General features: G+C 39.1%; 1 protein-coding gene across 11 annotated transcripts; it reads right to left on the reverse strand.

Moving 5' to 3' along the window:
* On the reverse strand, window positions 1-25535 carry TAMM41 (TAM41 mitochondrial translocator assembly and maintenance homolog). Of its 11 annotated transcripts, none has more exons than XM_075432427.1 (9): window positions 25383-25535; window positions 23946-24125; window positions 22080-22172; window positions 17032-17182; window positions 14644-14789; window positions 12262-12427; window positions 10026-10088; window positions 2129-2226; window positions 1-86 (listed from the first exon to the last, which is right to left on the reverse strand). In XM_075432427.1, the coding sequence occupies exons 1-8, from the start codon at window positions 25518-25520 to the stop codon at window positions 2150-2152; spliced, it is 1014 nt and encodes a 337-aa protein (XP_075288542.1). In that variant the 5' UTR covers window positions 25521-25535; the 3' UTR covers window positions 1-86; window positions 2129-2149. The 11 variants fall into 11 exon arrangements, with proteins under 11 accessions (XP_075288542.1, XP_075288540.1, XP_075288544.1 ...); XM_075432425.1 differs by having other exon boundaries at window positions 5-86; window positions 2118-2226; XM_075432429.1 differs by having other exon boundaries at window positions 22-86; window positions 2135-2226.
* Between the last annotated feature and the right edge of the window lie 256 nt (window positions 25536-25791).

Raw genomic sequence — 25791 nt, forward strand, 5'->3', positions numbered from 1 at the left:
TGTCCAAAAGCTTTGTGTCTGGCAGGGTCTGTTTCTACCACTGGGATCAGTATTCTCTGTTCTTAACAATTTTCCACCGAGCATACCTAAGTAAGTCAACATCTGATTTCAGATTTCTTTTTACTAGAGCTTGTGCTGAAACGTAAAATTTGTATGGCTATTTCAAGTCTTCACTACATATGAAGTTAATTTTAAGGTGGATAGGGTATATTTTGCATAAAAGACTTCTAGATTATCCAGAAAGGAATCTCTTCATGCAAACAAAAAAATCCAGCCAAAAACCAAGGTTAATTTAATTTAACTGGTGGCTTAAATTCCCTAGCTCTGTTTCTTGTAATATAAACTTTTCAAATAGGGGACTTTGGCCTCTTACTAATAGGGACAGAGAATGCTAGTACCACACATACAAACATCCTCTCGTTGAAGTCACTTCTTTTGCAGAATATGCCACCACAAAAAGGATAGTCAGCCTCCTTATATCAGAAAAGGGACATTTGAGAGGATGCGTCTTACAAATTCTACATCTATCATCAACGGACAATGAAAAGTGTTAGGAATCTGCCTCTGACCTTAGAAAGTTACTATTTCACAGTAATAATATTTTCCAAGAAAACAAAATTAAAAAAAAAACCAGCACACAAAAAAGGGGGGACATTTATATTCTGACTCTGGATTCAGATTTTGCCACTTTAAACTCAAATATTTTAGAAAAAAATCAATATTTAAAAGTTTCTCTGTGATTAAAGTAAGCCTGAATGAGTCATATTACATACAATAATATATTTTCTGTCTTCTTTCTTAAATTTATGCTTTGAACTGCTCCCTAGAAACAATTAGCAGCCAATTTCATTCAACTTTTTTTTTTTTTAAAGTGAGATCACTAAATCAAATGTAACTTGAGAGATGATACTGATCACATAATACACAAGAAAAATATATGCTAATCAGGAAAGATACATTTTATTTCCATTTTTTACTTTTAAATTCTTTATCATTGACACTCTCACAAATAAAATTAAGTGTTCTCTGAATTTATTTCTATTAAGAAAAACATCCAAAATTAGCAAACCCACCTGACACAGTCAGAAATACTGTATTTACAAGAGATGCTCCAAATTTATTGTCACAGATGAATACTGCCAGAAATGTGCATTCTTAATGGCACGATTAATGTGGCATGCTATGTAAAAGCCCAGTTTTCTTTAGTTTAGCTAATTTAATTAAGCAAGGGATAACAAGTTTTATCTTTGTGGATGGTATTTTCAAAAAAAAAAATTCGTATTCAAAGAATCAAACAACACGTCCTTTTGTTCATAAAATTCCCAACTTCAAAGCACTTAAATAGATCTTCTGCCAAACAACACCCATTTCATAAATCTGCTCAAGCAGGTCCTGGAAGTCAATGAACGCATGACTTTCCTTCCAACTATGACACTTCTGACAACGCTAGCAGCTGGGCAGTTGTCATCTCAGTCTCCTGAACAGAACACAGAATGTTTATGAAAGCATCTGATAACCTGGCAAGCTTCTCGTTTCCATCACTCTTGCCCACACTGAAAGTCATTGTCAAAGTTCTCGGATTCAGAATGTCACACATCTGAGAAAAAATTTACTTTTCATGAAGTCTACCCTGCAGAAGCATCCAGTAAGCATTCTTGGAAGAATTCTAAGCATGAACATGTTAGTGCAGAAATAATGCATTTTGGAAGGACGGTTTCATATCTGCTTAAAACTCAATGGACTCTCCTGTTCCCTAAGTCCCTGACAGAGCTCAAATTGGGACAGTGAATGTTTTGAAAGAGCCTGAGGGTATTTTGGAATATAAAGCTAGCCATACATGGAAAATGAGCGGCTTTGGTTTTTAATTCATATGTACAATCAATCCTTTTTACTCAGGTTTTCTGAAAATCCAAGTTATAGCATACAGGAAAATTCATTTCAGTATTTACAGAGTATAATTCCTTTGCCCTATTACCATTGAACCTTCCACCACTAACAAAAGTTCCCACCTTAAAAGTAAAATTGGGCATGTAAATTATCAGAACAGACTTCTTCAATGTACTTTAATCCTCTCAATAGGCACAGTAACATCTGCAAAATATTTAGAGAGAAAGTACCATTTATTTACCCATACACAGTATGTCAAGACTCAAGATGTCTTCCTTAACCATCCTTTCGTCATTTTATATAATTTCTTCATACTGTAAGTCATAGATTTCTTCAAGCCTAAAAAATAAAACAAAAAACACACAAACCCCAGAAAACATCAACATTTAGGAAGGCTAACTCAAATACTAGATTCTTACTACATGAATTAAAGTATTTCCCTGCGAGAATGACAGCCTAATCCATCAGGCAGACATGGAAATAACCTTCTTGTCACATTCATAACACAGTAAATAACAACACAAAAAAATACTTCTTATAGTACTAAAGCATGCAGAACAGAGTAGGCTCATTCTGAAGGCCCGACGATGTTGCACACAAGGACATTGTCTAGACAATGACCAAGGTATAGCTAATGTAGAGATTCACGACAAAACTCTTAACTAGTACAGAGGGCAACTTCTGATTTACATCATTGTTCCTACATGCTAAATCCAGGAAGGCTTTCAAACCACCTGTGTCTACTGCAGACCCTCACCAAGCCAATATATTCTGCTTTTCAAGCCCTTTCTGACCTACTGCTAGGTAGCATGTCCAGCTGAGCAGGATTGTAGTCTGGCCCGGTAACAGACACCAGCAGCCTGCCAGACTGCAGCACGGCACCCAAGCAGGGCTACTGAGAGAAATCAGGCTGTTAGGTGTGCAGGTTAACTAGCTGGCCCCATCTGTGAGAGGAATCTAGCTGTCGAAGAATTTCGGCCCTTGAGACAGGAGCCCACCACCAGATTCTGTAGATTAGAAGAGGCCTAATCATCAAGAACCACAGCTATGCCCAAAGCTGCGCAGCTGAATTTTTACTGAAGGTATAAAGAGGCAGGGGAGAGAGGCGTGAACCAGGACAAACAAACAGTCTGCTCAAGCAAGCTCCGCACGACTGGTAGACAGCAAGTTTTATACTTCCAAATCCTACTTTACCAATTTCTTCTGCTAATCAGATTTTAGTTAGCCTTACTTGATGCTATACATCAGGCACTCGGTTGCCTTGCTGTAGTCCAATTCTACACAGTTAGAACTGCAAAGCATCACACTGGTGCTCATCTGGATTAAATGTAATCAAACACTGCACACCGCCAGCAGCTTCCCAGGACAAACAAACCCAGAGCACTGCTATGCAAAGGCTTGTGAATGAAAAATGAGAATTGGGTTGGTTGGTGGTTTTTTTTTTTTTTTCTTCACTGGAAATGTGCTGCTGACTGTTGAGGTGGAAATCTGTTCTGGTTTCAGCAAGTTGTCAAGTACACTGTAACCTCCATGAATATTTTGTTATTGCCTCATTCTAACTAATGGCAGCTACCATTTCATAACTGAGAGCACAGCACATCTGCAAGAGAATAAAACTACTCAACTTGCATAATGCATAGATATTTGTGTCCTTAGGTAGAAAAAGATAATACTGAAATAATGATGGGTATGACAAACCAGTTCAGTAAGGCATATAACCAGGTGAACTCAAAGGAGCAAAAATAACAAGATTATGACAAACAGCTGTAATGTGGCAACACTGCCAATATCAGAAGTATACCATGGACACCAGTGTGAATACCCTGTCACAGGGATGTTGTCTGGACCAATTTTGCTTCAGAGTAACCTGACTGTCACTTGTTTACAATCAGCCTCACGACGCCCCAGAACAGCTGTCATACTCCAGCATCATCCTGCACCAGCCCACAAGCACCGAACTTTGGTAAACACCATGCCATTATGCCAGGCCTACAACGAAGGAAGGCATTTCTCAATTTTCATAAAGATACAGTAGGATTTTGCAGCAGTCATTGCCTCCAAGCTTCTACAAGTTTTAGATAAACAGTGACTGAGGATGTCTCCCACACAATTTGCAATGTGTACCCTCAGAGTTAAACACTTTCTGAAGTGCTACACGAGATGAGCCTTCTCATATAGACCTACAGCAAAAAAAGATACAGCCTTTTCCTGGGTTTAGTCATCTAGTATTTGGAAACTTAAAATCAAAATATTGTTAGTCTTGGCATTTCAGCATGGTTCTGAGCTCCCAGACAGTGGAGCTACTTATTTTTCTTCCTTCCAGCTTTTTTTGATTAAAAACCCACCCCAAAACAACAACAAAAAGCAACCAACATAAAACACAGAGTGACTTTTCAGATTACAACAGAGTCTAATCACACCCTTACAAATTCAAAACTGAAAAGGCAATGTTTTATTGCTGCACAAAAAGCTTTAATTTTCACACTTGCATGAACAGATCAAAAAGTATGGCACATTATACTTACACAATCTTTCTTACATTTATTTACCAGAACACTGTTTACCTGACAAGACTGACTAGAAGTACACAGCAGCAATTTAGCCAAAAGTCACACAGTAGGACACACCATAACACAAGGAAAGATCTTCTGGAACAAATGAGCCACTTCAACTCAGGTTTAACCATCTATTGCATTGGACTTTTGGGCAGAGGAAAAAAAAAAATGGTTATGATAATATCCGGTTTTGAAAAGACCTTAGAAAGCAACCAAATGAAGATAAATACTTTAAGTGAAAGATGCATTCAGTGTTAGCAGTCTAGAGTCACCAGAAGTCAAATGAGTATGCAGTAACAAGGAAAAGTGCATGCTCTGTTCCTGAAAGAATGTGACAGACTAAAAAGCCTAGCATAACAAATATCTTGTATATCACCAGTTTGCATTTCTTGTCTCTCTAAGTGCAATTTAAATAAACTCGATTTTACATTTTGCAAGGAATCATGCATACACATATTTTCAGCTTACATATGGGATGCACGTGGCTTTGTAAGCTCAAACTTTTCTATATCTAATAGGTTTTTGCTAAAAGCAAACACACAAATGAAGTCATGATGGGCTTTCCTTTGCAGCATCTCAAGTAACAAGTAAATAATCACGTAAATTCTGAAGCGCCTCACATATCTGCATTAAAATTGCACATAGTGTAGGAATTCCAGTTGCAGAACGAGGCCAGACTGAGCTCAGGCACAGCACATAAATGCAAGAAGTGGCTCCAAAGTTAAAACTACGTAACTGTACAGCTTTTGAAAATTACTGCCCAATCTCCTAGGTACTATACTTCCAGGATACAGCCCCTTGAATACTGAAGTTGCTCTGCCAGAGTCGATGTTGTTCTGCCATTCCAATGAAGTCGGGGTAGTTCTGGAAGGACAGTATGCACACGGCATGTGGCAAATCAACAGCAACACAGCTGATACAGCCCTGCAGGAGTAATTATGCAGCCTGCAAGTCAGGTTGTTCTATCAGCTTGCCAGCCTACTCTGCCTCTTGCAGCAGCTCAACATAAAGAGATTTTTCTCCTTTGTATTGTCCCCCTGCAGGGAGCACTCTACTGAACTCCACCCACTGGAGCCTTATGTAATGAGATGCTTACATTTCTGCCCTAGCACATCACGCTACAAAGTGAAATACAGGTTTGTACATACAGCTGGCTTCTTAAAGCAGCCCTCAGGGTGATGAGTCACATCTGTAGTAAAAGTTAATGGTTGTAATTATGGCTCAGTCTCGGAATCTGAAGCAGTTGGACCACATGAAAATGTCTTTCTACTCTGGCTATGAGTCTATGACTTGGTGGTTCCACCTCCCCTTTAGATTTTTCCACTATATGATACAGAACAAAGACCTAATGCACATGGAATCAAGACCACAAAATTTCAGTGTAAACATAAGTTGTATCTGGTTTTAATTAATGTTCCATGTTCATTTTTTTGGAAGTGTTAGCATTGTAAGATAGTAATTTGGCTACAATATAAGTCCCCTAAAGTGTACCAGTAGATATGCCTGGCTGTAGTATTCATTATTTCCTTTCAAAAAAAAAAAAAAAGACTAATGCATATACGGCTGAAAAGCTGGCATGTGGAGGCAAATAGTTACATATTGTTAATGTATCATGCACAAGCACATGCAGACTTAGACATATTTACAGTGAGGTGCAGTGGTATGCAGTATCTGCTCAGGCAGCTGTTGAAGACAGCAGTTATCACGAATCTACAGAATATTTTATTTGTAAAGCTGTTACTTATAGTTAAAAAAATCTTCCATGAAGACATACTATACTAATATCCCAAGTCTAAGAAAATAAAGTGTTATTCAGAGCAGCTACAAGCATTTGTGCTAACTTAAAAGTATCTTGAACAATTGCTTCAACTGATGGTTTAATTCATAGTATTTTATTTATAAGAGATTTTCAAGGCCTGCAGCATTCCTCTAGCAACATATAAAGAAATCTAAGCTAAAGAAGTATGAACATCTCCTTCAGAGGAGCTAAATATAAGAACTTCAGAGTTAGTTCCCAAAGACCGGGTAGACTCTGGCTATGTGGGAAAATAAATCAAATAGATGGTGCCATCTCTAATGGGAAACAGAGAGGCGATCTCACCACAGACTCAAAGAAATACATAGGCACATTTTCAAAAACTAAATAGGGCATTTAACAACAAACAAAAACATAGAGCTTGAGCTTAACTTTGAAACCACACTGGCAGAGACAGATGAAAAAAGTTCTCATAAATGGGCTGAAATTCTTGTTTCGCTTGTGCGCCTTGCCAATAATGTTAATACACAGCATGCCATCCCAGCAACAACTAGTCCCTATTTAACATTTAATTTAGAAACATGCTGTACATTGGCCTACCATGCTATAGACCAGAGTAGCCATTTCGCTTTTTTTTGTTGTTGTTAAGACAAAACAAACAGCTAAGGAAATAACTGTGTGTCCCTCATTACCCTTCAGAGAGAATGATGGCCATGTAATGAAAACTAATCCTTCTGCAAAGAGACTTAGGACAAAAGTACTTGTATAGTTACCAGGAACAGCAAGAAAAAATAGCCACAGCTTATTTAATGGAGCCACTGATTTAATGAATCTCTTTCATAATTCTCTCATTTTAGCTACTATCCTTGACGTAGGCACTGTAGAAGGACAGAGCCGTAATACTCTTGCTAAAGTCTCTACTACAAAGTGTGAAAATAGGTCTTAGGGGAAGAAAACATTAGACCAGTTTTGGTTAAAGAATGAAGAAAGAAATACAGCATCCTTAGGGATTAAATTTAAAAGCTGAACACTCTCCTGTAATACCCATTCCTTGCACGAGTCAAGCAAATACTTTCAACGTAGGAGCCACCATTTGCTGTCCGTGTACAGCATGTATCGATGTGCCTATCAGCAGATAAAAGCCCCGAGAAACGGCAAACACAAGGTGAGCGGCATTAATGCCTGCCTACTAGTGACAAATTGTTTACGTTAGGAAACTGATTGAGAGAAAATCTTCATTAAAAGATACAGCAAGACTTCACATAAAGTCAACCGTAAATGTTTGGAGAGAAACAGTTAAATAAAAACAGGCAAAAGGCTTCTACTAACTCACTGCTAAACCCATGGAAACCCATCTCGCCTAAATTCCAGGACAGATCACTGAAGATGATACAAGCATCACATCTGAAAAATACTGAGGTCACATGCCTGGTCAGCTAAATTTAATTTCTTCTTTAATGTGCACTACAGTGTAGGTTTTTATTACAAAAACACTATTCCTGTGCTTCTGTCCATCTTCAGTGAGTAAAACTGGTGGTGCTCTGGTAAGGCCCACGCACAGGGTCGCTGGGAAGCAGGGCTATGCCTAAACCAGCAAGGGAGGCAACACTTACTATATGTGCAGCGGCACATGTTACCGACAGCCTCCCGATCCTCTCTGCAGCAGCAGGACTCCCGTTCTCCAGCCAAGTCGGCCTGCACAGCAGTGCTCAGGAAGGTTAGCTCCACAGGCAAGCTTTGCATTCATTAAACAACACTCAGAGGTTAGGAAATCACTCTACGTAACCGGCTGGTTAGAAGGCAACTAAAGTTTGTTTTAAAATAAATTAAAAAAACCACAACCCCACACTATATATACACCAAAAAGCAGTTAAGACAAAGGGAAGAAATATAATTTGATAAATATCTAGTTTCAGGTGCACAAAACAGAAAACACGGTAAAAATTACAAGTCCTACTAAAACATGCCTTAGGACTTCCCAAAAGTCCTAGTAATACTACAGGCTGCAAGTGATTTACTGCATGACACACGAAAGGAGCTAACGATTCCCAGAGGTGATTTGCTTTCTATCAGAAGAGACAGGAGACGACCATGAGTAACCTGACAAAGCTTGACTACTTTTACTCATACTCTTGCAGTTTACTCATACAGCTTTGCTCCACGTGTCAGTCAGGCCGCTAACTGTCACAAGCACTGAATTCAGCTTGATAACCACTGCCTTTGACACCACTCCCCTCCAATTATTTTGCTCACAAAAATCTACTCTCTGTGGATTTAGAAACATATAGATGACAAGCTGGTATTTCTAAAAGAAGTATGTTGCAATAGAAGAAGTCGTGACCACTACCAGGTAATTTTGACAACAAATCTTAAAAGAGAAACCTCACCTATTTGGTTGGAAACCTTACACTAGAAACTCATACTTGCAATATGCCTAACTCATAGAAAATAAAAAATTTGCTTTTCTCAGAGCTATGTCCTTAGTTGCCTCTAGCTCCTAAACAAAGTTAGGCAACAGTTCTGTTATACTTCTTCCAGTTAATGGAATTACACTGTTAACAGAAGCATATAAGAGGTACAACTGTTTCTGCTTATTTGACTCAGCAGACCACTAATGGTCCTGAACACTGCAACTTGTGTTTCTTTACAAGGGGGTAGGAAGTACAACAGGGAGCCACCAACTTCAATACTAAATGGGAAGGGAACGGCAGCTGTAGAAGCCTGGGTAAGGATTGCTCAGTCAGAAACTATACAGCTGCTTTTAAAACCAGTAATGGCATCATTTGTATATAATTGCTTTAGTGGAGGAATTAGGAATAAGTATCAATGAGTCCAGAAAATTATACGAACAACTTCATGCAAGCAGCAAGGATTTTTCACTTTGCAGGCATTAAGTCTATCTCCTGATCCCAGTTTTAAGTAAATGAAGGGTCAGGTCTTAAGTCTGTCTTTTAAACTGAGCTGCAGTGCTTTCAACTTTTTAAAATGTAAAAATCAGGGCACCTTAAAATTAGATTTATCCCAGAACTCAGAAAAGAGGATAACGCTCCAGCTATGTAACTGGCATTAACTTTCATTCAGTTAGGAAGACTTTAATAGCTGAAAAGCATCCCTAGTTTCCCCATGTTTCAATCCAAGCAAGTCCTTTTTTCCTCCCTTAATACCTTCTCTCACATTGACTTTGTAATACTCAACCCTTCTTCTAATGTAATTAATTTTGAAGTATGAGAGTCGGTCATATCCAATGCACACCAAGGACAGGCGGAGTTTGGAATATGTGATGTCTTCAAATACACACCTGTCTTCCGAGCCTGACATCAGATCCTGTCAAAGTTCTCTCCCTCAAAACTCAACTCCTCCTTCATTTTATGATGAAATAACCTTATAGTCTACATAACACACCAATATTATAAACTGATCATTTAGGGATCCACTCACATGTAGAAAGATAGAGTGAATTATAAAGTCATTATTTCCATTTTTTAATACAAGAGCAGCAGAACTACTGCACATCAGCCAAACCCGGCCCACATATAAAATAAAACTGAAGTCAGAAATTGGGTTTTTGTTACTTTTGGGTTTTTCAGGTTTTTTGCTTGTTTGTTTAAGCATCAGATAGACTCCAATTCCTTTTGGTATTTTACAATTTGTCAGTAGTTATATAAAGCTTCTGTTTTAAATATTACTTTTATTTTCCAGGGGCTTTCAATTAGACACCCAAAACCTTTATTCTTTAACCTCTTGTAACAAGCCAGTCTTGGGGCCCTATAATTTTTACTTTGTGAAATCAGAAGGCCTATGTTGATAGAAATCACACACATTCTTACCAGCTGTTAGTATGGTTTTAGCACTCTGCACTATACTGGAAGATCTCACAATTCCCGAAATGCCTGCAGATAGAAAAGCACACAGATGTTACCCATCCTAGCAGTTTTGGTGGGATTTTTTTATTCTCCAACATACACAAACAAGTTAAATAATTTTCGAGTTATACAATCAAGCCAGCCTGCAAGTGAAACACACACTTAAGCTGAGAAAGTTTGTCTCTGTTCAGCTTTCTCATACTAATTGAAAAGACCCTCTAAGCTATTTTAAATTATTTTATATATAACATAAAAAAATCAATATTAAAACAGATAACAACCAGTAGGAATTGATCAAATTAATTCTTTTAGTGCTCCCATTATTTCTCTAAGAAGATTAGTCACAAAGGATTCAGAGTTGTTTCCTTTAAGTTCTAGCACATTAACTTTCTAAAACAGAACAAATTGTACTTATTGTTTACTTCAATATGAAACTGGGATTTTGCACTGCTCTGATTAAGTAGAGATGCCTACATTGTGCAGCGTTTGTCTGGCCTTTTTAAATTATCAGCTTTTGGAGATAAGGCTCGGTTACCACTTTGTACTGTGGCACATTCAGTTCTCATTGTACAGTGGTATTAATGGAACAGTAAATAAAACATTAAAACTTTTTCTTTTTAAAGTACCAGGTTTTATCTAACACATATATATAAAAGCATACTGACTTGTGCAGAAAAAAGCTACTGTAATTACTACATACTTAAAAATGTAGAAACATAGCAGTCCCAGAGTTAGTCTCTCAAACTGAAAGTTATTCTTCTGCATTAATCAGAATGTAGAATATAATTTCAAGTATTATTTAAAAATCTGTCTTTCAAAGCTACTTCTATAGTGAAGAACAAAGCTTAGGGAAATTCATGAATAAGAGGGATACTATATTCCCCGGAAAATAATATGGGGTGGGGGTGCAGGGATGGGCAGGTAAAGGGAACAAATCATGTTGAGCTAGTAAAATACTTCGGAACAATGCAATTCAGTTTGAGTAATCAGCTTTGTCTTGTAGAATTACCAAATGCCTTGTCTTATCCTCTACCCAGATTCTTGAATTAGGGAAATGTTTTGGCCACAAAAGTGGAAAAGGGGTTTTGATTTGTTGTCCTAAGAGTATAAACTGCCTGACTTGAGCAGACTAGATCTATCTAGTGTTTTGATTTTGAACTGGTGCCCCACTGTGCACAGTCACATCTATGCCTGCAATACCCCACATAAATAACAACCACGAGGACAGTTAGCTCAGGGTGGACAACTCTGAGCTCTAAAGCTATATGCAGCCCACAACCACTGGAACGCCTGCTCCAGGATTCAGCTATTATCACATTACTGTTGCAGTCCAGCCATCATAGCATAGAAGCTGCCACAGACTGACATGAAATAAAATAGACACGTTGATGTCTGTGGAGAACTGCAGCACTCAGGAGCTTAATTTTCCCAAACAGAAATCAGTGTAAGAGCTCCCTCAGCAGTTGGCTAGTGTCTAGTGCCTCTCAGGCATCTAGGGAGTTTCTGGCGTGCTCAAGCAGCTTGCAAAATTGGCCACTTGCAACCAAGATGTGTCAAGTTCTTTCAGGATGTGAAGAACTCTTCAGGTATTAAACGTTTTCATTTTTCTGCGGAATAATAAAACATTGATGTCTGCAGTATAAGCTTTGATTTGCTCATATAGCTTCTGTGGGGCAAGATGATGTTATCTGCAACTATGAGAAACATCTCAATCATTTTCCTCAAAGCCCGAGTTCTCTGTCAGAGCTCACATATCTGGACTAACTACAAAAACTGGAAAAGGTAATGTCAGCAAGCTAAAAAACTCACTTAGCATTGCAATGTACGACTCCAAGGATCTATAGCTTAGTATTTAGATGAAGTTATGCCAGCCAATGAAGTCCTGAAGGTGTAGGCATCCCAAAGAGAGCTAGATGGTCTAAGCAGGCCACACTAATCCACAAAGACTACTTCTTTCAAGTCCAAACCAAAACGTACCTTTCTATATCAGTAGAAGTGCTATTTGCTAGTATTTCAGAGAACCTGTTTGCAATCAAACAAATCCAAACCCATGCTTTTAGGAATGTATCTCAAGACTAACCTCTTGTTTTCATCTTCCTTCTCTAAGTGGAAGATCATGTCTGATCTCGAAGAACACGTACAATAAGTCTGTATATCTACCATGTCTTAAAGGAGATTACAGACATTGACCTCTGCCTACCTTGATGCACCACAAATCCGCAGTCAGGGTCATGGGCAACTTGCAGTAAGATTTCTTCCACATCTCTGTTTTTTCCAGGAGGGTCCACCAGAGAAGTTATCTTTTGCTGCAGAGTCCTTGGCAAAGCCATTAGTTGTGTAAATTGACCTTCTGGACTTTTATCAATCTGAATGATTGATAAAAGTAAAAAATAAGACAGTAAAAACATTCAGTGTTAATAAAGTAAGTTCCCTTTTTCAAAGAAGTCAAAAAAGTCTTCTGCCTATCTTTGACCTCTGATAAATATCCCAAAGAACACGACCCATTTTACTTGCAAGAGTCACTGACAATGCTAACGCAAACTTCCCAAGCACTGAGAATTGCAGTATCTCAGTTCTGAACCTGAAGAACAGCTCAACGTAAAGATGTTAATTTTTATCCAAGGGAAAACTAATGTACACACATGATCTTGCTACCTCTGCAAGCAACTTGTCACTGAAACTGTATTATTTCTGCTTTATCCAATTTCCTTTGGAAAGCTGAATACACTACAATGCCGGGGGGTGGTGGAGGTCCCAAAAGACCACTTAGCTCAGTTTCTTCTGCCCAAATATAATCAAACTATACACATACACATTTCAAGTTTAGTTTGAAAAACATTTTCTCTGCTTTAAACTCAACCCACATCTGGTTTGTATAATTTGAAGTTAACATTCATTCCACATTTTCCAATCTAAATCAGAAATTCAATGACCCTTTTTTGAATACAGAGATACCAACATGCACACCTGGACACATTTACACAGAACACAAGCACAAATACTGAAAAACTCATAATGGAGCAGATATCTCCAAAACTGGAGGAAAATGTGAAGAACTCAGTTCCTCCCACACAACTTTTAGACAGCTCGTGGACACATCAGACAGGAGTCTAGTTGCCCTATACACTCCCTTTAGTCAATGGGGAGAAAATGATATCCAGATGAATCACCCACTGACTAAAGAGGGAGCCGACAGTGAGCAAGCTCCTAGCATTATGTGGGAGGAATCCACGCCTGAACCAGAACTATAAGAACTAGTATCTGCCTTCAATTGGTTTTGAGGAGTCTTTTAAGACTGCATTTTCTCTATAACTCTGAAGACATATGCTTGGAGAGGGGTTTTCTATTCTGTGTTAAACAGCACTCCAGATAGCAGTTACCCTCTTCCTACCCTGAGGAATAAAGGCCAATAACCAGACCAAGATGTGGGAACACCAAGTATGAAATCACTTTGCTCAAAATCAGCAGTAAAATGATGGCATTTAACCAACTGCCTTGATGACTACTATGGAATTACAGACACATTTATTATCCAGTAACACATCTGTAGTATGCTGCCAGGGTTTGTTTAAAGGTAACACGACAGGGAGTATTCTTGTAACTAGCCATTTTCTTGGAGAAAGCATTACTGATTCTTTTCAACGTTCATTTAAATAATTCTTCCACTAAACTGTTCAAAAGCACATTGATAAAACATGGAGACAGCTGCAGTGTAATACAAGTTTGCCTACGCTGTACTCCAAAGCATTGCAGTAAAATTGTTTACTGTACACAAGCTTGCTTGTATCTGTACTTCAGTGTCTAAGAAAGACATCCTGAAAGGAGGCCTTTGTGAGCTAACTACCAAGGTGACTTGAGGATAAAGAGATACCCATGTCCATGAGACAACCCATGCTATTTGTAACTTCATGTTGAAATGTGTACCAAACTTGAATATTCACAGAGGGACACGCATACTACAAGAGGGAAAAATGCTACTGGAACCCCGAGTGTGGCATCTCTCCCCTAACTGCAATGTTACATTTACGCCAGAAAGATGGAATTCAAGATACTGGTCATTTTGGATACCTGCTTCCCAAATACTAGTAAAAATTGGTTTAGTATGGGTATTTAAAGATAATGCCAGAATTCCATGTGGGTTTAGTCAACTGATCTTCATAACTAGCACTCCGGGGTTTTCTTTGCAAGATGCAGTTTTTGACCGCAGAAAGCTGCACCTCTAAGTTACAGCCTGATCTTTTTAACACAAACCTTATGTTTATTCATCACTTCCTAGACTGTGGTTCCCATATGGTAGTCATTAGAACACACAATTTAAAATTCTCTACTCTTGTTCCTTTGCTAGTGCTCTAGTTCTGTGCCCATACTCAAACAAAATGAACAGTAGTTACTACACATGCAGAGACCGGTATTTTAGGCAAGTCTTCTGGCTGCAAAATTAACTAAATGACAGAAACATAACAAATAGCAAGTACAGTGACTACAACCGCTCGCCTTAGTGTATGACATAATTCTTGCCTTCTGTCAATGTGATAAAGCACTTCCACTTCCTTGTTTTAAAGATGTTTTGAAGAACACTTGCCTCTAGCCTTCCCAGATGGTGCTTATACACCACCTGAGGGCAGTCCTGTAATATGTTACTGTACAGCTTCTGAAAATGGACAACATTAGGTTTCACTATGTTCTGCACTTTCGATCTGTCTTCTCCTATTACCATTCTGAAATCACCTAGTCAAGAAAAGAAAAAGTTTATTAATTAAGAAACAAATGAATACCCGAAGAAGCAGAATATAACGGAAACCAACATACTACAAAGCTGCCATCTAAAACTTTATTCTCCAATTCTACCGATGCCTGTATAATCCACAATAAGGTTCACCTTCCAATAGTCAAAAAAACCTTTTCAAATACCTTCAAGCACAGAAAATAAGATTCAGAATTTTTATGTGGCCTCTCATATGCTGTCATGTCATCAACCCATGTGTCCACATTTTCACTCAGACAACAAAAAAATTCCAGCTGTCAAGTTCAGTCTCGAGAGCTGCAGTAACATAGTTATATTCTTTGCAACCATACATCAGTTTCAACAGATTACTAAACAGATTGACCAGCCCCAATACTTCGTAGGTAGAAACAAATAACCTTCAATTTTCGAATATTGAAAGAAAATAATTTGCATTGTCTCTGCATTTCAAGAGCAGCACCTCAAGTACATCTAATAGCAGTCTTGGTAAGATCACAGGATCACCTTTTCCTCTTAGCTACATATTTTGTTAGTAAAAAAAAAAGAAAAAGCAACTCCTTTTAATGCCACTGTTACATTACTGACCTTTACAGTTTTCTTTTATGATACATGACTGAAAAGTCTTGAAGATAATAGGTGAAAAGGCAGTTAGTCTGTAACAGCGCACTCATCTACCTCTATTAGGTACTACCCTGGCAGCTTCCAGGATTATCAACCACGAGTCAGAGGCCCAGCCCAGCACATATCAACAAAAAATCCTGGATCAATTGATTTTCCCACTTCCCACATTCAGGAGACAAACGGTGTTGCAAGGTTGCAACTTGCTAGCATTACTCCATTTATTTCAATTTATGGCAAGCCGCAAAACAAACACTTCCCATATAAATGGTACTGACTCACTGCTCTCAAAAAAATGCATATAAAAATAAAAGGATCAACATTTTCCAAATTAAAGCATGAACAACTCCTTTCACCAGTCCACAAGGAGAGTGATCAGAGTAACACACAGTATCAATTCTGTCTACTTGTATACCCTCTGAAAAGTTTAAGACTTAATGAAATGGCAGCAAAATAAAATATCCACAAACATGTAATTGATGGCCTTTTTCATGAACATTGCCAACCGGGAGTCTTACTGCTTTAGCTTTGTTCACACCGTGGAGCCAATCTCAACCTCTTACAGCACGGTAACTGATCTTGCACATTTTTAGTTAATTGCACTGTTTCAAAGGATGCATAAAGAAGTATCTTGGTCACCAGTGCTCACCAAAAATCTAATGACATTCCTGGGCAGGTTTCAGGTGAGCAGGTATGCAGTCCTGTAGTAAACACCCCTGGTTAGCAACCCTTAGCCATCCCACTGGCAGTACCCTCTTTACTTTACTGTTGCTTTCAAACAGATAATGATTCAGAAAAAAATGGTAAGGAAATGCTGAGCAAATTGCAGCTTATAAACCCTACCTGCCTACCTGTGCTTGTTCTTAAAAGCCAAACTTGCATTTCTATATGAGCAACGAAAGTGTTGTATAAAGTACAACTCCAACCAAACTTGTTCACAGTGATTTCATTAAGAATATCAACATTTAAAGAGCCATGCTAAACTAAATTGTAACAATTAAATCTTGTACTAAGGAGTCATTTGAAGTATTTTTTTCCCATATCAATTTTATAACTAAAGAAAGGAGGAAATTCTCTTACCAAAACAAAGTCAACAAATACCAATCAGGAGGCAAGTGTTAAGTGTACACTGAAGAAACTTAAAGATCCCGATTATGATCACTAAATAAGAACCTTAAACACAGCACATGCAAAAAGGTAAGAGATAACAAAGCGTGGGTCAGACTATCAGATGAATCAACCTTACACAGCGTGGAAAGAGAAATTTTTTCCAAGGTTTTGAACCATCAAAACAAAAATGTAATCCATATAAACAGAAAAAACCCATGTTATTTCACCATATTCAATCACCCATATTTAGTGGTTCATAAATCAAGCAGGTATAAGAAGTTTTGCTTATGTACCTATACCTGTTTTCTGTGCATAAGCACAATTACTCTTCACACGCTGTTATATAACACAGCAGTAAAATATTGTTCTTGGAGCACACAACAGCGTGGGCCCAAAGCAGGGGAGCAGATGACGTATTACACATCAGGCTTTCTACTGTGGTACAACAGCTCCAACTACAGCTTTGCTCCTCAGCGACTTCAGACACCACATACTAACCAGAATAGGAGAGTCCTGCAATCTGCATATAGAGGTCTTCTTCAGAGAAACTTTCCGGTAACATGAGAAAGGCTGCTGTGACGGCACTCTTCAGATTGCTAACAAGAGCAGCTTGCAGCTTGCTATTCTCATTCTGTGTCAGTATTTTCACCTGAAAAAGCAGAGTCAAGCAAGACTTCAGAGATGCGCCACCGAAGATGGAGCTAGAAATGTTACTCAATCCAACATGAAAAATAAATATGAAATTTATTTAAGATTAGATCCTATTATTATGGTAGAATAAAGACTAGAGTATCCCCTTTTGTTTACATAGTGGGAGAGAGAAGAACATTTTTAAGAATCAATAGCCTGCTACAAAAGGTTGTTTTTACAAACACAGCCAGAGCTGCTATAAGCAACAGCCATTAACCTCATTTTTTTATTTTCATGAATTTAGGAGTAATCAAAACGCAAAATATGAATGCATCAACAGAAATACTTCATACGTGATTATGCAATAAGAAAAAAAGACCACTGTAACACGGAAAGACAATGGAATATCAGAAAAAAAGGTAAGTTTTCCTATTCATATTTCTTTTTTTCTTTAACTACAGGACTTGATCATATACTTCAAGTACTTTCTTAGACATCAGTTGTCCTCCTAGAAGAAGCAGGGCTTTATTTTGCACTTTGTATGAGCGGAATGTGAAGTCAAAGGGAATTTCACATATACATGAAGAACAGATTCCTGAAGTTGAGTGCGTCTACGTGCCACAAAGAAAAGTTTATTTTTAGGAAACATGCAAACTGTTCAAGACCAACTACAGAATCCAGTCACCGAGGATACGGGAATATACTGGAATAAAAAGAAGACCTTCAGTAAGAACTGAATATAGAGACATATTATTATAGACAGACGAAATCAGCCTGGCTTACAAGATGGCCAATTACACCGTTTTGGAAACAACTCTCCCTAGAATACCTGCCTGTTAAGCAACACCATCTTGCTTATAAAGGGCAGCTTCTTCAGACTGGTTTACTCTAGAATACCTTAACATGCAAACCCATTGGCAGTTATGAACAAATGTATCCAGCTTGCTTTTTCTCCCCAAAAGCCCATTCACACACAAATGAGTTGCAGTGTTACTTGAAATTCTGTCGCCAAATATAACCTGAAATAGCTAAGATCTACTTTCAAGCACATATTTTCCTTTAGGAATGTAAATACTCTGTTAAGGAAGAAGAAAATAAAGGCAGCCAACGCAGATTCAGTAAAGAAAGTAAGAGAATCAGACATATCTGCTACACAAAATTCTTCTTGCAGAAATGGCAGTGACAAAGCAATGTCGTGGTTGGCCAATACTATATTCAGAACATGATTTTTAATTTTGGTGAAATCTTTAAGAGGGACAAAACTACAACAATACCTCATTTTGATACGGTGGTGAATGCAACTGTACATGGGCTCCTTGTTTCAATCATTCTGCACTAAAGCATGAGTTTGCCTAACACCAAATCTATACGACAGGCTGGAATTGGTCCAGGGTAGATTTTTGAAGGATGTTTTCTGCTCTTTCATTTTCATTTTAAAAATAAATAGTTCATTGTACAAATAAACATTTCAGAATTCCTCCTAACTTCTCCCACAAATTATTTTGTATTTTTTTTTTAGCATTAAAATGAAAGACATTGATAGAACACATTGAAATACAATACATTCATCTGCCAGAATAAACTTTATTTCCTTGAAAACCATGGGAGAAATTTACTGCATGCATACAGACTTGCTCAGATAAGATCCAACAAACAAGACAGGCTGGCCATGAGGATAAACTGATATTGAAAATCTCTTCAACAATTCACTTGTACGTACTTTAATAACTTGCTGCTACAGGGAAGCCCTAAGGAAAGACAGAAGAGCAGTCTGTGGCACTGCAAGCAGTCACACAAACTCCTTATACCTTAGGATAACCCTGGAAATAACAGCAAGTTATAGATGTGTTTTAACACCACCACACTTTTAAAATGTGAAACTCAGCAGAGATGCTACTCCCCCTCACGGAACTCGCTTTAGTGAAGTAAAAGGAACAATCACAGAATGGTTCTCTTCCTTTGCTATGAATATTCTTTAACATAAACCAGAATTTTTTCAAAGGGCTAGAATATGCTAGGCTTCACAATGTAAATGCATGAAACACTGCAGTAGTGATACCATTTATGAACAAACTTTAAACAGTTCAGATAGCTAGAAGTCTCCCAGGAAGACAGAGTGTAATAGTTATCACCCAGGTATGACAAGAATGAATGTTGACTCTTGGGGTAAAACTGAAAGAAGACCAAAGTTAAGGAAGGCTTTGTCCCAGTGCACAGAACTTACAATCAGAACTACTCACTGTACCACATCAGGCAAGGGGGAAAGAAGCCGTCAATTTATTTTGGTTTTACAGTATACAGTGAATTCAGTCAACTAACAGTACAGTTGAGACTTTAAAATTATTAACTATTTTAAATGAGGCATATATTCAATTTTATAAGTAAGTATGCCCCTTAGTAATCAAAACGGTTTAAAGCAGGAAATGTACTACCTTCACTGCTAGGAAAGTTCATACACCAGAAACTGCAGGCATGCATGCACAAAGGTACTTACAGACAAACAAAATATACAAAGAAAATCTCATTATAGAACGAAAGGTGTAAAAGCACCGTTCCAGTTTGCCATTTAGCCACATCCACACTCTACTAAACATCACAATACAAGGATGTTTCCATTCTCTTTCAAAAAATGTTTTTACAGATTTGGACAATGGAAAAGTTCTGTAAACAAGTATGTGGTCTGTCTCTCCTTCACAGGAATTTTTATAATATGAAAAACCTAAACCTCCCAAGGTGTCTCTAAAACACTACAAGCTATTTCTATACACTGTTCATACTCCTCTCCCTCTCACCTCACTTTTATTTATTGAATGCTTCCTTCTCTTAATAGTTTCTCCAGGACAACAGCAAATACAGCTGCTTACACAAAAGCAATTACTTACACTCTAACAAAAATTTAGTAACACTTCAGATCTTTTTAAAATCTTCTTCCTCTGAAAACAAATTACATGTCACTTGTACTTATTTTTTTTACTTTTTAGGTACAGCAGCATTACTTTTTTTTTTTATTTAGGAAACCCATCAGTTATGGAGGAGTTACAAATAAGGTTATTCAATTTTTCGTTAGTTAAATGGGTATTTAGCTAATCAGCGTTACAGATTTCATGTTGGATGAAAAGCCAGTAAACTTTTAACACAAACAAAGCCTGGGAAGAAAAGTTCGCATTTCTAGATGGCAATTCCAAACTCCATCTATTCTGCCAAACATTCTGGAAAGATTACTCGGTCAAGGCAACCAGTTCATAACAAACGAAAACCTTCAGTGAAAGTTAAGCCAAGATTCTCAAGCCAAAGCAAATGTTTTAGCTTGTGTGCTAAAACAGCTTGGATGGCTCTCACTAACGGAGTGACAGCTTTATAACAGAACACCAGAAAGGCACTGAGCTCTTCCTCCTCTACATGAGAATGAGGAGGAAATTCCCAAACAATCTGTTAAACAGTATTAATTCAACTTCAGTCAGCTGTGTCCACAATTAGCACAAATGGCAAATGGTATGCAAGAGATCGTAGGGTATAAGAAAACAAACAAATGTAACCCCTTGTCCCTTCCAAAAGAGATTTATTGTGCATTTACAAGGAGCTAAAACAGCTTTCTATATCACTACCACTTACAACAGATATATATCAAAACATCAAATCAGTTGTGAAGCCAGAAACAGCAGACATTTAAAACCTGTACAATAGATCTAAACAAATTATTTGGTCATTTTTGGTCAACATGGTGTAACACTCAAAATCATAGTTAGTGGTTTTATAGATTCTACAGGAAAAGAGACAGTTCAAAAGTTTACCAAGTAATCTTTCAGTCCAATTCTAGTTTAAGTCCTGCAGTATTTACTCAGTGCAAATTCCTGTGAGTTTTATGAAGATAACCTGGACTGATTTCTTCTTTTATCTACTAAACACAGCAGTATCACTGCTGTCTTGTTAGTAGCTGAACAAAATACCAAATTCTGCCTTCTTGTGCAAGCACGTACTCCCATTGAATTTAATCAAAAGATACGAAGCACAGTTCGTATATGTTATGAAGATGAAAAATCCTAATATAAATCAAAGCAGCAGCAAAAGCAGTTACACTGAAAATAAATATTCAGCATTCATCATTAATGTGAAACTCAGAATTCTTCCTTCAGTTATGTTCCTCAATGTACTAAGTTTCATTCTTTATAAAGATAACAGCTGTTCTAACATGTATCATGTTAGAATACGACCCTGGAGATGGCGAAAAGCCAGTAGCACTGAGACAATCTATTCAAACTTTCACCCCAAGTTTTTAGTTACAAGCATAATTAACTTCTGTTCTAAGACTTGAACAGAGTTCTTTCCTTCCCCGCCTCCCCTCTGAAGAAATTTCAGCTGCTGCCATGTGCTGAAAACGCTTGAAGTCAGGCACTGATGGGAAAGCACAGACCTCGTATTTTTTACGACACAAACATGGAGGAGAACCAGCATGCTTCAGAATTTGGTCAATTATAGATACTTTAACAATACCACGAACTAGACACTAACTGCACAGCGAAGCAGCTTTCATCTTTAAAGACTTCCATTATTTAACTGTGTTAAATTTTGGCGACTCCTATAATTTGGCATGAAATAACATTTATTATTATAACATTTAACATTAAAGGGACTTTGTGTTTATATAGTCCAGTTATTCAAGATTTACTACAGGCAGAAGACTGTGATTAATATACTTACCTCCATTTTTTTTTCTCATAACACAGAACATCATTAAAGACTACATTTCACTTCCTTTCTGAGAGATTATCCCTCTAGGACTAGACCCCTAAATCAGGGCAAATTACTTGTTCAGTACTGATGCATAGATCCTTAACAGTTAAAACTACAACTGATCATTTTCCAGCCCTGTCATTTCCTGCATTTCAAGACAGATAACTGAACAGACTAACAGTTACCGGTTTTTGTAGACGTCCAGCGACATAGAGGGTTTCCCAGTGAAGTAAATCATCAATCAGGGTATCAGTGCTAATTACACCATATTTTATCATCTGGAAAAAAAAAGTGAATTAAAGGCTTTGGAAAAACGACGCACCGTTTTCACTATATGAAACTTACTACTTAGTTACTATAACTGTCATTAATTCTAAGGTACACACACGACCAATAAAAAAACTGGATGGATAACATTAAAGAGCCAAGAACAACAGAATTTCATAGCAAAGCCCATTGGTCTTTAAAATGTTTTACATTTTACAAGAGGTAAAAGAAAAAAAAACCTATTTACATGCAGTCTTGGGGGCGAGGTGAAGTGGAACAGGAAGATGCACAAAACCCTCTAAGATCCTTTCTAGAATCAAAGTTACAATAAAGTCACCCCAGGATCAATCACTACAGCAAAAGACTTAAAAACCCAAAGAAACCTAGCCTAGACAGACATTGACACTGAAGAGATCTGAACATTACAATACAACTGTTCATTAAAAGATTTTTGGAAGGTTATGATCAGTTTTGCACCAGCCAAACGTTACAACAGTTGGAATAATCCACAGTATCCTTTATGATATTGAAAACACTCAAGAAATAGTTTGTCGGAGATCTAAAATAAAAAAAACTCCCAGACATTTATGTGTACCTTTACTGGGGGGTTGCATGTGTATCAAGGAGATTTTTCTTTTGCTCTTTAATGTTAGAAAAGAAGTTGTGATTTTGCAGTTCATTTTATGTAACTGGAAAAAACATGAACTTTCAACAGTTTGTTACCAATTTGCACTTCCTGAGTTTCCAAAGATTATCACCACAGCAAGGCAGCCAACTCTAGAATTTCTGGATAACAAAGGACCATAGCCTGTGATATGACAGTCATTACAGCACAAGGTAAGGACATAAAGAGCCAAGAACAACAGAATTTCATAGCAAAGCCCATTGGTCTTTAAAATAAAATCCAAAACCCCCTTTCACATAAAGAGGACAAGATTTAAACTCCCAATTCTTGCCTCACACAGATGCCTTTAAACAAAATAGCAAGTACGTAATAGACTGGACTATCTGCCCCTCCAACTTTCTGTGAAGAATTCCGATGTATACCCAACATTGCTGCCATCATGCATGCTCTGAGAAACTTCAGGTAGGGATATATTGCTCACACAGCATCTTTCCCTGACTGTCCTTCATTTCATTTCATTTCATTTCACTTCCCATCTTTCTTAAAAGAACTTGCTTTCCCTGTGTGCAGTTTGTTACCAGATGGCAAAAGTTACTCAAAATAAAATGCTGACACAATGTTTCCCTCCCCTGATTCCTATCTGCGCTCCCTACCGAACACAGTCTACACACAGATGCAGGGGCAGGACTTGCTGAACAAATACTGCTTACCTAAAAATATTAATTATACCCAAGCTTCACAGGTCAGGATGTTAGCCATTAAACAACATAGATGTCAGTTCCAACTGTAAGAACCCACTTTCCTATTACCACATGGTCAACTGCTGAAATTAAGGCCCCCTTTACCCATGTGATACGCTTCACAACCCCCAAAACTGGCAGAAAGCAAGTAATAAGGAACATAAATTCAGTTTCTGAAGTGCTTTAGTTGCAAATTCCAAACATTGCTTGCACTTTTAAAGTGTAGGAGCAGCTGCTCTGTTTGCTTTTTAATTAGTGTGCCGTTCGTGAAAGTTTGAGACAAAAATATCAAAGATAGCAGGAGTGAAGGACTAGTTGCAATCTACAAGATTTTCTTCCTGCACAGAAATCCACTTTAAGCTAACTGTTTCAATACTTCACACGCAAACATTTGACTTACTCAAACTATTTGTACTTACCCTACCGTTACACGGCACTAAAGTATTGTAGTAAATGCCTGCTCCATAGCTCTGTATACTACTTATCTGTTTTGGCCCAAAAACTTTTAGGAAGGAATAATGACTCCTGTTCTTTAACAAGTTCATCATATGCCAGGTCACAGAATCATCAACAGCAAACACAAAGTCCAGCATATTGTTCTGTGGATAAGGAAAAAAGTATTGGTGTTTATATGTCAGGAAGCAATTTATATTAATTCCATTAATCTAAGATATACACGGTATCAAACTACCAGCTAATCATTTTTCACAAGTTAAAAAAGAAAAAACAAAACAAAACACAAGCATTAATATCAGATACAGTTTAAAGGCTCCGATGAAGTTGTGTGTTTTCTAGTCAGCCTAGCAGAGATGGTCCAAAATTTTCCTGTCCTCCTGGTTAAGCGACCAACCTTCAACCCTCCAAAACAGCAGAGCACGTGCCGAGCTCTCCATCGTCCTTGCTCACAACCCAGCACAACAGCTTCACCTGCCAGCACACGAGGAACTGGGAGATCTTGGCAGATACAGCCAGCTTAGAGCTGGCAGCAAGAAAACTGCACTTCTAGTGTATTCACACACTTCTGTCAACAAAACAATCCAAATTCCAAAGACTTGTGATGCACAATGCATGCCCTGCTCTTTGGAAGAAATCAGCCCACACTCCCTGCACGCAGACAAGCTGAAAGTTTACAGCTGATATCAACAACAAACCAGTATTTGCAGTAACATCACTTCAAATTCGTTAGGCCTGCCTTTCTTTATGGCCTACTCATTCTGGGCTGCATGCTAGTTAATACTACTAAATAGGTAGTCTGCTAGCTACTCTTTTTCCCCGTTCTTTTGTGTGAGGATGAGGTGCTCCTAGAACTCTGAAATTCTTATTATTCTCTATCCTTCTCTTTTCAGAAAGGAAAATGAGGCATTTCAAGTCGCATTCTTGGGGAGCACTTAACAGGCAAGCCCTAATGAGCAACACCGCCTATAAACAACCCGAACAAGGTTGAACAGACGTAAAAATATACGTGTATGCATACAAAATCACCATTTCCAAGCAGCTTGGCCTCCCAACAACGAGGAAGTGCCAAGAACGCCACCTGAGTGCAGCATCGCGCTCTGCTTAAGCCCCGCCAGGGGCCCGGGGCTGCGGGGGCCCCTGAGCCATTCCCCACACGCCGGTGAGAGACCACCCCGGGGGCCTCCCGGGCACCGGGCCGGGCCCGCCGCCCCGCCCCAGCCCGCACCGGGCCGCCGGCCCCGCGGGCTCGCCGCTCGGTAAGGGATCTGGGGGCGTCTCGGCCCTTTTCGCGCCCAGGCCGCAGCCGCGGTGCCAGCGGCGGCTCCGGGTAACCGCAACGCGCAAGGCCCGCGCACCGCGGCGGCTCGGGGGCGGCCCGAGGGCCCGGCCTCTGCGCTCACCTCGCCGTCCCCCGCCGAGGCCCCCGCCTGCCGGAAGACCCCGGAGCCGTAGGCGAAGGCCAGGCTGAGCTCCTGAGGGAAGTGCGCCAGGACCCGCCGGAACTTCACCGCCGAGCTCGACAGCACCGGCAGCGCCATCGGCCCGGCCCGGCCCGCCCCGCCTGCCCGCCTCGCCCCGCCCCGCCTGCCCGCCCCCCGGCCGAGGCGCGGCGCACAGCGCCCCCTGCCGCCCCGCGCTGGGGACCGCGCTGAGGGAGCTCCACCCGGCCCGGGCCCGCCGGGTGTGGGGAGCGGGCTCCGGGGCGCTGCGGGCCGCGTTCCTCCTGGGGCTGCCCGCGCCGGGAGCGCCCGTTAGGCTGAGCGGCAGCGGGGTCACGCTCAGCGGGTGGGTTTGACTCCCCAGTTATCC

This window comes from Opisthocomus hoazin, chromosome 11, assembly GCF_030867145.1.
Source record: "Opisthocomus hoazin isolate bOpiHoa1 chromosome 11, bOpiHoa1.hap1, whole genome shotgun sequence".
NCBI lineage: Eukaryota > Metazoa > Chordata > Aves > Opisthocomiformes > Opisthocomidae > Opisthocomus > Opisthocomus hoazin.

Excerpts from the sequence above, each read along its gene's own strand:
- TAMM41 (XM_075432423.1), bottom strand. The coding sequence starts at position 25,520 with ATGGCGCTGCCGGTGCTGTCGAGCTCGGCGGTGAAGTTCCGGCGGGTC. Across the intron at positions 14,790-17,031 it reads TGCAGGACTCTCCTATTCTG|GTGATTTCAGAATGGTAATA; the intron begins GTTAGTATGTGG and ends TTTCTTGACTAG. Across the intron at positions 10,089-12,261 it reads CGGATTTGTGGTGCATCAAG|GCATTTCGGGAATTGTGAGA; the intron begins GTAGGCAGAGGT and ends TTCTATCTGCAG.